The 15,980-nt window shown below is 38.6% G+C and overlaps 1 protein-coding gene across 1 annotated transcript in view; it reads right to left on the bottom strand.

The window, feature by feature from the left end:
* The window catches only part of LOC107750090 (myeloid leukemia factor 1-like), a 15,865-nt gene extending 1,382 nt beyond the window's left edge, over positions 1 to 14,483 (bottom strand). Inside the window, exons 1-6 of the mRNA XM_016565357.1 lie at positions 14,411 to 14,483; positions 12,557 to 12,692; positions 3,977 to 4,054; positions 2,301 to 2,429; positions 2,061 to 2,220; positions 354 to 492 (exon numbers count right to left, since the gene is read on the bottom strand). Of these exons, the coding sequence (XP_016420843.1) occupies positions 354 to 492; positions 2,061 to 2,220; positions 2,301 to 2,429; positions 3,977 to 4,054; positions 12,557 to 12,692; positions 14,411 to 14,445 (677 nt within the window). The 5' untranslated portion in view covers positions 14,446 to 14,483. The remainder of the gene's footprint in view (positions 1 to 353; positions 493 to 2,060; positions 2,221 to 2,300; positions 2,430 to 3,976; positions 4,055 to 12,556; positions 12,693 to 14,410) is intronic.
* Between the last annotated feature and the right edge of the window lie 1,497 nt (positions 14,484 to 15,980).

Here is a 15,980-nt window from a genome sequence, read left to right as displayed (position 1 = left end):
AAACTTTTATTTTGAATGCGATTAATCGTTTGACAGCACTAATTAAAATATTTTAAAACATATTTAAGCAAATACATTTTTTGCCTTGTATGTTTTTATTTTCCACATTTTTATTTACAGCACTTCAAGTTAAGCCATTCTTAGAAAAGAAAAAGATTCAAATATTTTTTTCTATAGGTATATCATAATGCGTGCAAAAACTCAAGTTTTTCACTATATTTTTTGCTGTTATGAGTTCTTTGACAAGTTAAGAAATCCTGCATCCAAAGAGCGCCGATTTATGGGCTTTGTACCCCAGTAGCATGTTTTGCATATTTGTGATATATTCAGTGATTGTTTGCCCCGTGGCTGACCTGTGAGTGTCTCGTGGTGCTGTGATGGCTGCCCGGTGAACCGCTCGCTGTCTCGGTGCTTCCAGACGAGACATGGGCGCAGAAGCCTGGAAACGGGACACTTCTCTCTGCCATTCCTCATCGAAGGACTGGGCCTCCGCTGCGAAGACAAAACACAGCATCACTAACAGCCTCGCTGTGAAACGACTTGAGTAGATGGTTGTTAGGAGGCTGCTTACTGTCCCAAATCAAACAGTCCAACTCAGGTCTTTATAAGCTTTTGTGCTATAGATTGGACTAATTTCCAGTCTGGGAAATTAGCTTTTTTTGGCCCACAGTGGCCTCGTTAATGTATGTAATTAGGACATGTTTGTCAATTGTCTGCAAGGTGAAAATCAGGGCCCGTATTCACAAAACATTTTATCTTACCACTAAGAGGTAGGTCGCTTTGGGTAAAAGCGTCTGCTAAATGACTAAATGTAAGAGTTCTCCTAAATAGCAGTAAAAGATTTTAGCTAAGAGTTTTCTCTTAAGCTGCTGAGACAAACTTTACTAAGGAATAGAGAGAAGTCTGAAAGAGGAATGTCAGACACACCTAGGATGCCTTGAGGGTTTGTAAAACACAGGCTAATTTTCATTTTTGGGTGAACTATCCCTTTAAGCTCAGAGTAAGGGGGCGGGGCTGAGCTCGTTGCTATGGATGATGTCAGCAAGCTTATTAACTATGCACACAGTGATTGGCCGATAGGGGTCTCTGTCAGCCGAAATTAAATTGTAGGAAAGAAAGAAGTCTTGAGCTCAGAGTAAGGGGGCGGGGCTGAGCTCGTTGCTATGGATGATGTCAGCAAGCTTATTAACTATGCACACAGTGATTGGCCGATAGGGGTCTCTGTCAGAGATTTATTCGTGGAAATATTGTAGGGGCGATATTATGTTGCCATATTCAAATAAAGATTTTAAAATAAAAATGTTAATTGCCACATTCAAATAAAGATTTTAAAATGCAGGCTAAGAGTCACTAATAAAAGAAGTAAATTGTCAGCCTCTTACATTAACGTAAACAATTAGTGAATATGCATATAAACAGCCTTTTAATTAACAGAGTGGAATAATCATGGCTGATAGTAAGACATGCAAACGTAAACGAAAACCAAACTGGACGCAAGAACAGCTGTTGCTTTTTGCCCAGCTGGTTAATGAAAACAAGGATATAATCAAAGGAGATAACCTCCAAAACCAAAGGCGATACCTTTTTAAAAGCTCATTATCATCAAATGTTCCTAAAATGTTTACGTTCCGAGGCAGATTCCCAGCAAAAGCTATTTTAGGATATGATTTGTGACTTAGGACTTCTTAGGTCTTCACTGCTCCTAACCGTTCACAGATTTAGGAGCTAGTTTTAGCACTAAAACACTTTGTGAAATACTCTTAGAGCAAACATTTAGGACTGACAGCCATTATTTTTCAGAATTTCTCCTAAATTGGCGAGTTATGAGCTACTTTTAGCCTTAAGATGTTTTGTGAATACGGGCCCTGATTGCTTAGAAATGTCATATTTTGTTTTAATAGTTTACGGCTGTTAGAATTTGTTCAAAACTGATATGCAAATTGCTAAATAATAAAAATAGCGATGATTGACTAAGCAAACGCCGTTAATGCATGAAAAGAAAAAGCATGCATTGAACATTCACGTGACCAGAGAAACGGTCTCTTTAAATGCGTCCTCACTTTCATCCATGTTCTGGAAGTCCTGGTTGAGCTCCTTCTCTCCGGTTTTCCTATTCTCTTTCCTCTCGATGACGTGGCCTCTGTCCTGGATGTGATGGGCGATGGACATCTTCTGCAGTCCGCTCTCAGAGTCCTTCAGACTCCTCCTGGTCTCCTTTATCTGAACACAGCACAAACCAGCAATCACGACACTGATCCGCAGGAGGTGCTGCGGTGTGAGAGTGTGAGAGCAGGACTCACTCCTCCAGGAGCACAGCGCGTCTGAGACGAGGCCTGGAAGACTTTGGCCGGCTCGAGTCCCGCTTTAGAGTACGTCATGACGGAGGAAGAGGAAAACGAGTGGCTGTTGGGGTCTGAAGGCATGTTCTCCTGCAAGAAACAGACTTGAAATGCTTCTCTCTCTAATTCACTCAGGAGTTTCACACAGTGTTGCCAACTAATCTTCAGAGAAAGTTGCTAAAGGAAAGTTGTGATGTCATTGCGTAATCACAACATCAAATCTCAGCAAAAACTATATTTTATATACATTAATTTAGATTTGTTTGAAAAATGATATGCATAATATAATATTAAAATATGAATAACTGTATTTCAAATACATTGAATTATTGAACACTTACACATTTTTGAATGATTACAATTTTTAGTACTTTAGTAAACTAGTAAAACTACACATTCTCAACAATTATGCTTTAAGCAGTGTATTAGTAGTTAGTTAGTATGCTACACTCTAAGAAGAGTCTGTAAAAATAGGGCACAGTCTTCTCTGTTAAGTTAATATGAAAGAATTTTCCGTATTGGTTTTTTTACCTGCATTTTAAATTATGCATTGTGTTTTCGGGTTACAGGGTTACAGTGGATAATGTCTTGGAACATTACTAGTATCTTTTCCATTTTTCTTACAGTGCACTAACTGATCAACAATCACAGGTACAAGCTACTAACAACGTGCATCATAAATGAACAATTATTCAATTATTATTATTAAATTGAACAATTGCAAACAGCAGCTAACTTAATTCACGTGATGTGTGTAGTGCTAGGCATCTGTGGTTTCCTCTTTTTGTGTAATTTGGATGGAAAATGTGTGCCTTTTAATTGTCTGAGTCACTTATCAAAAGTTGATAAAAGTTGCCAAATAAATTTTAAAAATTGCTAAATTTGTTGCTAGGTGCTTTTGGAAGAAAACGTTACTAGGGTACTCTGAAAAGTTGCTAAATGTAGCAACAAAATTGCTAAGTTGGCAACACTGGTTTCACAACAAAGTTTATTTGTGATAAGTGCAACTTAATTGAAGATTAGAAATCTTTTGGCAATCAGAATCACTGAATTGCTTACAACTGCCGTAAATATATACAGTAGTTCAGTCATGAAACTCTAGATGGCGCAGGCTGACGGGGTGTTAACGTAACTGATGATATTCAGAGTTAAGCGACTTGGCACAAGCTGATTGGTTCGTATGGTGTATTGGTGCGTATGCAGCCAATGAGCTTACTGCCTTGCATTTATAGCTGGCTAGCATTCACTTGAGATTCCTGCAGCGCGCTTTCAGAGTTCTCTGAAACCCTTAAATACTCACGGCACCGTATCGCCGTATGCATTGGCAGTAGCAAGTTCCTGTACTTGCTTGCAGCAGCAGCAATAATCTACAACTACAGCAATAACCAACAGCAGCAGCACTTCAGCAGCAGCGTAGCAGATCTGTTCCGCCGAGACCAAATACTTTAACATTGTCATATCCATCACCATGCTACAATGTTCCGAGAGTTGTCATGATTGAACTACTGATAACTATGAAAACAGCTTATTATAAAAACCCATTTGAAAAGTCCTTGCATGCAGTCAGTTTAATCATTCTAATTGGTGGAAGATGAAGTATATAAACTGATTGACACTATTAAAGAGGTCAGACTTACAACATTTCGATGCATGGCCTCCATCCTGTTCCTCATGCTGTCCATCATAGCCAAAGGATTGCTAAAGAAATCCAGCTCCTGTTGACATTTATCACACACATTTAGTACCTTCACATGCAAGTGCATGAAGCATCCGGCAATTCAGAGCACTTTTACAGCATCTAGAGCCTGAGATGTGTGGGAGAAACTAAACTGTTAAACATGTTAAGCAGTGTCCTGTAGTGTGACGAATTACACATCAATGTGTTTCCAAACTTTTTACACATGGAGTTTGTATAGCCTAATTAATTAATAAAATAAACTACAAATTATAATAATATTTAAAAGACTACATGGAGCATGTGAATTTAATTTAAAAATGCATTTGGCACACCAGGACTATTGAAGTGAACTGCAAAAAAGGTATTTAAAAAAATGTTTAAAGTAAAGCAGAAATGGTTACCTGTTACCATTGTTACAATTTATTTTCTTATACATTCAAATAAACTATAACATAATAGCTTCATGGTAGAAGAAGCTTTTCTTTCTTATGAATGTGATTTTGTTCTCAATGTACACTCGATAGTGCAAAAAACTGTTCTTAAAAAATAAAATAGTATTACTGATATAAAAGGCCACTTTCACGACTGTTTATTAACTTTATAAGTAAATTTACAAGTATATGACAGAGACACGTTTCAAACAAAATGACATTAAAATATAGCATTTATATAAGTTACCATAAATGCTGGTCAGTACATTAAAACAAAATACTATATAATTTCTAGGTGTGTCAAAAAGCACTCTTAAGTTCCATTTGCATTTAACAAAAATGCATTTGCATTTAAGTGCATGCAATTAAGCATCCAAAAACATCACATTTAGTTCACAATTTCAAAGTATATTATTTTATATTCTAGTACATTACTTCCGTAATAAGTACTCTTTTGAAAAGTAGAAAAATATTTACACAAAGGATATCTATGTTGTCAGCAACTTATAAATCATAGTAGTATCGTAATTATAAATCATTGGCCAATTGACCAATATTGGCCAAAATGATACTACTATGATTTATAATTACAAAACTGTTTAAATGATCATTACGATTGGTTGACTGATTGATTGATTGATTATTTATTTTTGCATTATTGTAATGAGAATAAAATTTGCTAACGTTTTGAATTTTAGGGGGGGTAGTTATTAACTGTCAAAAAAAGAAAAATGTCACAAAATATAACTGCAAAATATAAACAGATTTTTTTGGATTCTTTAAAAAAAAAAAAATTTTTGACAAGTTTTCATGAGATTCATCTGTGGCATCTCTATGGAAAAAATGGGAATACAATGGTAAAATGCATGAAAATGACAAGGAGTTAAAGCCAACAATTTCAAAGTCGTTATCAAAACATGTAGAAGAATCACACTTATAAGTGTGAAAACACAACTAGAAATGATGAGAACTGAAAGGCTAACTGAAAACACTGGGCTACATACAGTACACAAGGGCCAACACAGGGAACTAAATAGTGAACAGGTGCAACTAATTACAAACCATGGAGACAAACAAGCAGAAATCAGCACTGAACTACAAAGAAGCACAGAAACACAGGAACAAAATGAAAACTAAACACAACATATTCCTGCCAAAAACCTTTGTCTGATTGAATGTTTCAGTAACTCTTGGTGCTGCGAGCTCTGAATGACTCCCAAAATTGGTAGCTGTCACCTCTGGTTATGGCGTCTAATAATGGAGAAGCAGCTTGAGTTTCTCTGAAGGTTTAGAGCAGCACTGCCTCAGCGGTCGAGCCGTTTAAAACCATCATCACTCCTCAAGCTAATAAAGCCCCTGGAGAGCATGGCTCGCCTGTCTGCTCGCCGTGTATTTCGGGTCGGACGGGTCATGTACGCTATTTTGGGTGGGCTGTGTTTAGAAGACACAGGCCTGAGGTCACGACCCATTTATGCTGCGTGCTATCACAGAAGAATGATTCAACAGACCCACGGGGAAAATGAGGCACACAGGAGAGCTCTCAGAAGAGGACTCAGTTCTGGGAATGATCACGACGCGGCCTTAACACTGAAAACACGTCTCAGGTTACTCTGTTACTAAACGCCCATGTGACTCACAAGCTGCTGCGCAACATTGCCAAATGTGTAGAAGTATTTTATATGATTAAATGATGATGACCATGTGAAGTAAGCAACCAAAAGGGAAATGTCATAGTCCAATAATTGTTCACTTTTCACAAACTATTCTAGCTGACAGTGAATTAATTTAGTTAACTGCAAAAACTACTCAAGCGCACTGTCCTGTCTGAGAATGTGTTACTCGACAGCAGTGATTTGGGGGGCGGGGGTTTAATTTTTAACCAGAAATGTGCACGCTTTTCTGATGTTTGTTTCAGTTTTCTGTGTCACGTTTTTTTGTCTTTTTCCCGTGTCACTTGAAATGTGTGCGTTTTGAATCGTTGTTGCTAAAGGTGAGACCCGTGAGGAAAAAAAACACAATCAGTTGTGGGACTAGTCTGTCATAAATTGCATACCATTCATTTCTGAACTTTCTACCGTCCATTACTGGAAATGAAATGGTTGATATTTCCCGATCTCAATAAAGTTTACATGCTTTCAGTCCGTGAACTGGATCTCGCTCAGGACGCGCACTGTCTGTGGAAGTTTGGCCAGGACCGGTTCCAGAAGAAATCACGGAGGCATTTTTGTCCCGTCCATTGCTTTGGTTATCACTGTGTCAATCTCTGATATTTCTAGAATGAATCCAGCATAAATATGCTGATGTAATTCCCGAAACGTTGCAGCATGTATGTGTCCGAAAAACGCAAGTTTCATACAAATTCGGAATGGATTATAGCCTAGAAAGCACGCAAAGCGCACTCCCATTATTATCACTAAAAGCATCACTCATCTTACTTCATTGCGATCTCACAAAGTTCCGTTATAATCAATGAAGCTCTCTAAACGACACAATGAATCTCTTATTTAGGCTACATCACGTCTGCACTTATGAGATGATTCACAAGCGTGCAAAACTCCAAGGCTTTCAACGGTGAGTGAATTCTGAAAACTCTAACGTTTCTGATTGGCCACTACATTGAAGAGATCAACAGATATGTCTGTGATTGGCTGCATTGTTCAATGCCGCGAAAACACATTGGATAGTTCGCCAGATCTTTAATTGTTTTTGCTTTCGTTCCGTACAACCGGGCCTGGGCTTGGCTAACTGCTCCAATTGCAGCGGGACTGACATCGGGGATTCCATGACTAACGATATGTTTTTTCCATGAATTGCATCGCCAATGGTTCTGCCAACAGCCATAATCCTGAAATATTCAGACAATCTTCCAGTGGTTTCTGACTGTCTCAAGCGTACTGAACACACAAACAGTGAGAAAATCTGCTAAGATCACAAGCTCCAATCTGATTAGTTAGTCTCTCTGGCAGTTTCGAGTATGCAAACACTGGCAGTTTGCCTGTCAGTCTGTTCCAGTGTGGTATTTGGGTTGGGTGAGCACCAGTCTCGCATTTGGCAGGACAGTCCTGAAACTGAAAGCCACAGCCTGAATTTGGCTTACAATCATCCGACCTAAATGTTTCTTCTACCAATGTATTTGTGTTTTTACAATTTATATAGCTAGGTGTTGATTTATATTTTATATTCTTAGGAAGATGCAGATATAATAGTGTTTATGTTGTTAAAAAAAAAAGATACATAAATTTGAAAGCATACATCTCTTGATGGTGCTGTATCATTTTGTTATGCAACAAACAAAATGTCTTCACTGTATAAATAAATACAGACGAATCCTTACAATTATAGTTAGTAAAGTTATTCAGTCAAGAGCAGTGAGCAATTTTCTCTCTTTTGTTTTTTTGATTAACAATAAGGACACAGACAGAAGCACTAGGCTGCTGTCACTTTAAGACAAAATGCACAGATCCAGTATATTGGATATACAGCATACATATCCAGGTCCCTAGACTTCTGGGGCCCTAAGCAAAACTTTGTCAGTCGGAAAAATATAGAAATGAACTAACAATTTAGTCTACTAAAAATAATTGTCTACTATACAGAAATTGAATGATAAAATGTAACAAAAAAAATCACTAAAGTTATTCAGTGAAGATTCTCTCACTTTCGTTTGTTGTTTGATTAACATTAAATGACAGAGGCAGCAGCAGATTTTTTATGCTGCTGTCACTTTAAGACCAAATGCACAGATTTAATATAAGAAGACATAAAAACTCACCAAAACAGTCATTTTGACTTTTGCAGCTAAGTACTCTTTTTAGTCTTTTTAGCTATTGGGCACGTTCGGCAGGAGACTGTATATTTATTTATTTAGTTATTTAGTCATTTAGCAGACGCTTTTATCCAAAGCGACTTACAAATGAGAACAACAGAAGCAATCAATTGTAGTATTAAAACAACTAAAAACAGATCCAAACCTAAAAGCTAAAACTTTATAAATACTACTTATACACATTTTAAAATATATTACGACAGATTTAACTGATTTTTATGTTATGTTGGAAGGATGACAGAATGCGGCACTGCATTTTTATAATCATTGGAAGCCAAAATCAAAAACAAAACTAAAATTCTACTAATCGCACAGCCCCAGTGTCGGCTCCCCGCATTTTTTTTTTTTCAATGGAGAAAATATATCTGATTTTTACTTCCAGAATTCTGTAACGGTACCAAAATTTCAGTAGTCGTAGCAGTAAAATTCCACAGTTCTCAGTACCAATTTCTGTACCATGACAAAAACTATTGTCTGTATTCTATTTTAATATTTTTTAACTACTTGAAAATAAAAATATTAAATAAATAAAATGTGTTAATTATTCATTATATGAATAATTATATATAAATAATACATTAAAACATTAGCATGTATCCTTCAAATACTGTTCAATTATGTAATTAAAAAGATCAAATGAAAGTAATAAAAAACAAAAACACATTACAGGTAACAGAACAGGTGTCAGGTCTATTGCACTTACACTTCAAGTCTTAATGCACAGATCTATTCTTACACATCAGATTGGTTTTGTTCCGTCACTGCTGTGGTTATCACTATGTCAAACATTGCAATTTCAGATCATCGCTCCTGAAACTTTGCATGAATAATAAAACTTTTATTATCAAATTATGAATAGGTTACATACAGAAATCGAGCAACACTCCCTTTATAATCAATGAAACTGATATCACTTCAGATCAGCCGCAGCTCAAGCTCACCGACTGAGTTAAAAATCCTCTTATGGTCAAAAAATCTGTCTACTGGTACTGCGGAAAGGCTGGTATTTTTAGGTTTTTTTAAATTTAAGCATCGATCTACTGATGTACTCGTACTTTTGACAACGATACTCTCTGTTGTCTATCTACTGCAACTCTAATTTGACACTAATTCACCCCTAAATGTTGAAGTATGAATGTAATGTCAGCCAGTCAGACGGTGTGTTTCTGTGTAAGTGGGTAGTTTTTGCACAAAATAAGCTGCAAAGTGGACCAGACTTTATGCTGACAGTCACACCATCAATGACCCCAAAACAAGCCGAACCCCATCCAGAGCCCTGACCCTCAGGTGAGCAGCTGTCTTCACGGAGGTCACTAGTTCAAAAACAGATCGCAGGACTGTGAGGAGGCTGGCATCAGATGAAAGTAATTACCAGGGATAAATATACTGAGAGGTGGGGGATTACAGACGGACACGGGGACTAAGTTTAGCGTTCTGAGCTGCCGGAACGGTGACATGTCGTCCAGTGTTAGCATACAGCAAACAAACAACTTCTAAAAGCACCTCATCCAGCGTTTGTGAACACATCTACCCTGTTTTAAAAGTAAACTGTCTGGAAAATGGCCAGGTCGTATTTTACCACAAAAGCAATGCAAAACAAAAAAAAACAAAAAAACAATTAGACAGATTTAAGCACATTAATAACAAGTAAGCATATTCCTAGTTTCTCTGCATCACGGTATTTACTTTAATAATGCTGATTTAAATTGACAAATCCTTGTTCTTTTCATAATGTCAGTCCTGTGTCTCGTGTTTTCCTCCCCCACGTGCTCCATGTCCCAGTTTTCCTATGTTGATTGTTTCCAATTTGATTCCAGGTGTGTCTTGTCTTCCCCTGATTAAGTTGTATATAAAGTGTGTTCTGCCTCTTGTTTCTCGTCCGGTATTGAATGTCATCTTTCCCCGTTACGTGTGTGTTCCTGGTTCCCTTAATGTCATTAAAGTCTCTTTGTTTGAAGTATACTCCACGTCTCCTCGTTCCTCGCTCCACGCTCCCTCACAGTAGGGAATGTGACAGAATACCGGACCGAAACCGAAAGTAAGCGGCGCCCTCTTCTCCCCGTGTTTTTTTCCCGTTTTTGAAAGTGTTTTGTTTTCTGTTTTTTCCCCCCGCGATTATGGAGATCGCTGCTCGATTCTCCGCCCTAGCCCGCAGAGATCTTCCCTTCTTTGAGTACGCCTGGGAATTCTGCGGGCTCGCCGCGGCGACGGCGTTGGACGACGCCACCATCAACTCGCTGTTCTGGATCGGGGCAAATTACTACCGCTTCGTTGACCTCCCAGACACCACAGGACTAAGCTGGAGGGAAGGGATCCCCCGGTGTCTGGAGTGTTTCCGGCCCCGATCTAGAACCAGTCCGCAGTCAAGCCCGCCGGCCGTTCCTCAGTCAAGCTCGCCGGCCGTTCCTCAGTCAAGCTCGCCAGCCGTTCCTCAGTCAAGCCCGCCGACCGTTCCTCAGTCAAGCCCGCCGGCAGCGCCATTGACCCTTAACCAAAGGAGGAGGATGAGGAGGAAAAGACTGTTCTCAGCCCTCATCCTAGCCCCTGAGCCTGCGCCAGTGTCGGCTCCAGCCCCTGAGCCAGCTCCAGTGTCGGCTCCAGCCCCTGAGCCGGCTCCAGTGTTGGCTCCAGTCCCCGAGTTTAGCCCAGAGAGGGCTCCAGTCCCCGGGTTTAGCCCAGAGAGGGTTCCAGTCCCCGAGTTTAGCCCAGAGAGGGCTCCTGTGCCCGAGTCTAGCCCAGAGAGGGCTCCAGTTCCCACATCCAGCCCAAAGAGGGCTCCAGTCCCCAAGTCAAGCCCAGGGAGAGCCACAGTACCCGAGTAAGGCCCATGGAGGGCCTTAGGGTTTGATATTTTCCCCAAGTATTTTGGGGGGTGTTATAGGGCTCCGGCCGTAGAGGCTGGGCCGAGTGCCGAGTGCCAAGGCCACGGAGACCGATCCGCCATGGCCTCCTGAGTTCCCTGCTCTGCCAAGGCTTCCTAGTCTGCCTGCTCCACCATGGCACCCTGAACTGCCTGATCCGCCATGGGTCCCGGAATGGGTACCGCTCTGGAGGCCTGCCGTCCAGTGTAAGCCAGTCCTGAGGGGCTTCCTAAGCGCTCACCCCCCCTCCCCATTGGATGTTGTGTGGCGCATGGACGCGCCTTTGGGGAGGGGGGAGTAACGTCAGTCCTGTGTCTCATGTTTTCCTCCCCCACGTGCTCCATGTCCCAGTTTTCCCATGTTGATTGTTTTCCAATTTGATTCCAGGTGTGTCTCGTCTTCCCCTGATTAAGTTGTATATAAAGTGTGTTCTGCCCCTTGTTTCTCGTCCGGTATTGAATGTCATCTTTCTCCGCTACGTGTGTGTTCCTGGTTCCCTTAATGTCATTAAAGTCTGTTTGTTTGAAGTATACTCCACGTCTCCTCGCTCCGCGCTCCACGCTCCCTCACAGTAGCGAACGTGACACATAACTTATCCGGCAATTTTTATACTATAATACTAACACATTGTGTGTAATACTTCACAAATGTAAAATATCCAACCCATACAGCAAAAAATATATTTTCAAATAGATTTTTTTAAATATATTAAAATACACAAAGAAATGCAAAAAATATATTTGCCAAAATATGTTTCAAAATATATTTATATATTTATAATATACAGGTTATATTTTTATTTTCTAAAATGTATATATATATATATTTTTTTTTAAGTATATTTTGCCCAAAATATTCATTCATTCATTCATTCCTGCCATATGGAAGTGCTTAATTTTCACTGGGTAACATAAGAAAATTTAAATCATAATCCAGCCTTTTATCAAGACTTTTCTTATTAGCAGTGTTTGCTAATTCAAGCATTACCAGTCCAACACTATTGTTCATAGATAGTAACTTGAACAATCCCCTAAACCTAACTTGATAAATGGTGGTGTGTAACATCCAGAAAGACCTCTGAGTGTCAGAAAAGTGTCAGTAGAACAAAGCCTCTCTGTTTTCTAAAAATACTCCAAATAAAAGAGCTTGATACGGAGCAGTTCACTGCGCTATAATACGACCTACAATTACTCAGCTGCCAAATGTCCTGCAAGAACCTTGCTTACTGAGAAACTGGGCCAGTGACGAAGATGTGTGGAAGGCATGTGTGATTGGAGAGAGGCCTGTGATACTATGATAGTCATCTAGAATGGGATAAACCGTGTATGGTATTTAAGTGTATGAACCGCTCCGGGGTCAATGAGGTTACACAACAACACAGTCTGAGAGAAGAAGTAGCAGCTTGCATAGGAAACACTCACTCGGCTGCTGCGGTCGTTCGGGCCAGTGTTGGGCTGAGCTGCGGCCCTGTGACCCCCGTGACCCCTGTGACCGAAGGGGTCAGAGAAACCCCCCATCATCTGCTGCATGCGCTCATGATGCAGCTGGAACGGGTCGCTAAAGGAGAAGATCAGAAAACAATACGATGGATAACAAACATTATTGTGTTTGTAATATAGCTCTGATTGTTAGTGACAGTGATTCTGTTCAGATGAGTTGACATGAACAAAACTACACAAGACACAATAAAGAAAATATGACCCAGACTACATTAAATACAGACTGGCTTGCGGTGGGGATAAGCATGATTTGTGTGTGTTGGGAATCATCTCAATCAGTCTGTGTCATGCTCATAGTTTTCCATACTGTTGGGCCAGTGTAGTTCATGATAATGTTATACACTTTAAGGACATTTTGTTACTTTTGTATGATAAACAGTGGCTGTGTTGAACAGCTGAGAAGCACTGCTCTGCATGCATTGAGAACAGCAGAAGTGCCTACCTTGATGAGCAACTTAAGAACAGAAAGAAGAGAGACAAGAAACTTCATTACACTTTCTAAATGACAGCATAACATGACGAAGCACACTGACCAGTGCATTCATCTCTACAGTTAGTGACTATACAGTGATGAAGACTCTGAGTGAAAGCTGACACTCATGCATGAAAGTTGAAACAGGCCAATACTTTATATGTGACCACCATCTGAAAGCTGAATAAATAATCTTTCCATTGATGTATGGTTTGTTAGGATAGGACAATATTTGGTCGAGATACAACTATTTGAAAATCTGGAATCTGAGGGTGCAAAAAAATCTAAATATTGAGAAAATCATCTTTAAAGTTGTCCAAATGAAGTTCTTAGCAATGCATATTACTAATCAAACATTACGTTTTGATATATTTACGGTAGGAAATTTACAAAATATCTTCATGGAACATGATCTTTACTTAATATCCTAATGATTTTTGGCATAAAAGAAAAATCTATAATTTTGACCCATACAATGTATTGTTGGCTATTGCTACAAATATACCCCAGCGACTTAACACTGCTTTTGTGCTGCAGGGTCACATATTGATATGCATGGACATGATTAAGAGCTTGTGCAGTAACACAGCAAGTGAACATAAATCAATAAATGCAATAACAATAAATTAGATTTATTTATTGCACTAATAACATAGCAAACAGTGTTGAAGACTTACAATCCCGTATGGAAATGCAATATATGACATATATTGCCCTCAAGTGTGATATTGCCATATATGTTACCTATATATCGATATATAATTTTCACAAATGTACATTCTCAATTTTATTAAAACAAAAAATATATTAAAAAATCTTTGTGTTTTGTTTATTTATCTAATTTAAAAAGAAAACGTCTATGTTTATATTTACTTATAACATATAATATCAACATGTATCGATGGGTTTTAGGATGAATATACATGTACATGTGCGAAAATAATATACCATTTGTAGAGGCTAGATGTTAATATATGAAATTGTTTCAATTTTTAATAAGTTTCAAGTAGGCATATGTTTTTACTTCATATATTTCATGTTAATTTAACAGACATTTGCGTATGGGATGTCGGTTAACGAAACCAAATTAATAATAATAATATAAAATAAAAAATACCACAGAATAAAATGAAATACTAATTAAATAAAACCTTAATATGCTTTGAATCAAAACATTTTGAAATATGACGCACTAAAGGTAATTTACAAATAGCTCATACATTGATATGTTATAAAGCTAGTTTAATAAGGCTGTCTTTTGAGCTTTCTGCAGTTTGTTTAGTGTAAAAGTGTGTGAGACTCACGCAAAGAAGGGCTCGTCTTGTTGCTGTCTGAGCATCGCGCTGCGCTTCTGAAGGACGCACGCGCTGCAGTTACTGTCGGAACCCCACACAGAGTGCACACGTGACCAGCTTTGAGCGTTTTGATTGGCTGAACACTGACGCGTTGGCCCCGCCTCTCGTGTGCAGGTGTGGTGTACTGTGTTGTCATGGAAAGTGTTCTGGTTATCTAGAAACTTCCACGTTTATCTCACATTTATTCCAGCGTTCTGTGTTCACTGTCACTGCAATATGCGCAATGGTCTCTCTAGCATACAGTTTTACTGTTATACTTTCACTGTGCAGCGTAATTTAGCCTGTGTGTATATAGGCTATCATAATGTCAGAGATACTGTATACTGTAACTGTGATCTGTAAAGGCACCGTTCAGACAAAGTGCTCATGAAATAGAGTTATAACATTATGTCTGTCAGTGTTGGGAAGGTTAGTTTGGAAATGTAATAATAGCCTATAGGTTACAGATGACAAGTTACCCTATTTAAAGTGTAATAAGTATAGTGTCACAATTTCAATTACTTTATTAAAGTAAAGTAACTGATTACATTTGATTACTTTTCTAAATGTCTAATGTTTTCAACTGTTGATCATTTTAAAACATTTAAAGCAGGCAGGGTTAATCATATACAGTAGAGCTCAACACTGATTACTGTCACTTTCGAAATCCTTCATCCCTTGAATTAAGATTATAATAATTTATTTTTAAAGCACAATACGGAAAGCACAGCCACCACAAAATCAGAACTTACTTTGAGAACAATCTGGGGTTAAATACAGGTCATAAAATCATTCCGGGGTTAAATACAGGTCATAAAATCATTCCGGGGTTAAATACAGGTCATAAAATCATTCTGAGGTTAAATACAGGTCGTAAAATCATTCAAATCATAGCAAGAAGTAGTTTAGTAGCTATGATACTGTTTTAAAAATCAAATCTTTGCATAGCTATGACAGGAAACACTGGCATCTATCAATGTCTTGGGGGGAAAAAACAGTTAATCTTAAAAAATAAAGCATACATAAGTCCAAAAAGGAAATAAAAGTTATTGAATAAGCATGCATCTTATTCTGTGTCCTAATCTCCTGAAACATTGGTGTCTCATATTTTAGAGCAGTCAATGCAATTTATGAAAGAAATCAATTAAATCTGTATGTGTGTGAAAAAAAAGGTTTAATCCCCCTTGTAATTATTAATATTTTCATAAGTATCTATGATTTAATTACACATTTCTTCACAGTAACTGTAATTGATTACAGTTGTATTTTGCAATTAAATTACGTAATTTAACTAGTTACTCCCCAACACTGATATCTGTACAGAAACCGCACTAGATGCAGTGTCCAGCAGAAGAAGAGTGCAGGGTCTCTCTGTTATCAGTCCACTGAAGGAGGTGTGTGTAAGAACATCCAGCAGAGACCCGATACTCCGGCATCTGTCTGTCACACACACTCCCTCAACCTTCTGTCAATACAAGATCCAACATCTACACTCAAACATGCTGCATTCCTGTGTGTGTGTGTGTGTGTGTGTGTGTGT

The sequence above is a fragment of the Sinocyclocheilus rhinocerous genome, unplaced genomic scaffold, assembly GCF_001515625.1.
Source record: "Sinocyclocheilus rhinocerous isolate Xijiao unplaced genomic scaffold, SAMN03320098_v1.1 scaffold722, whole genome shotgun sequence".
Lineage (NCBI taxonomy): Eukaryota > Metazoa > Chordata > Actinopteri > Cypriniformes > Cyprinidae > Sinocyclocheilus > Sinocyclocheilus rhinocerous.
This window is presented reverse-complemented; position numbering and strand designations above follow the sequence as displayed.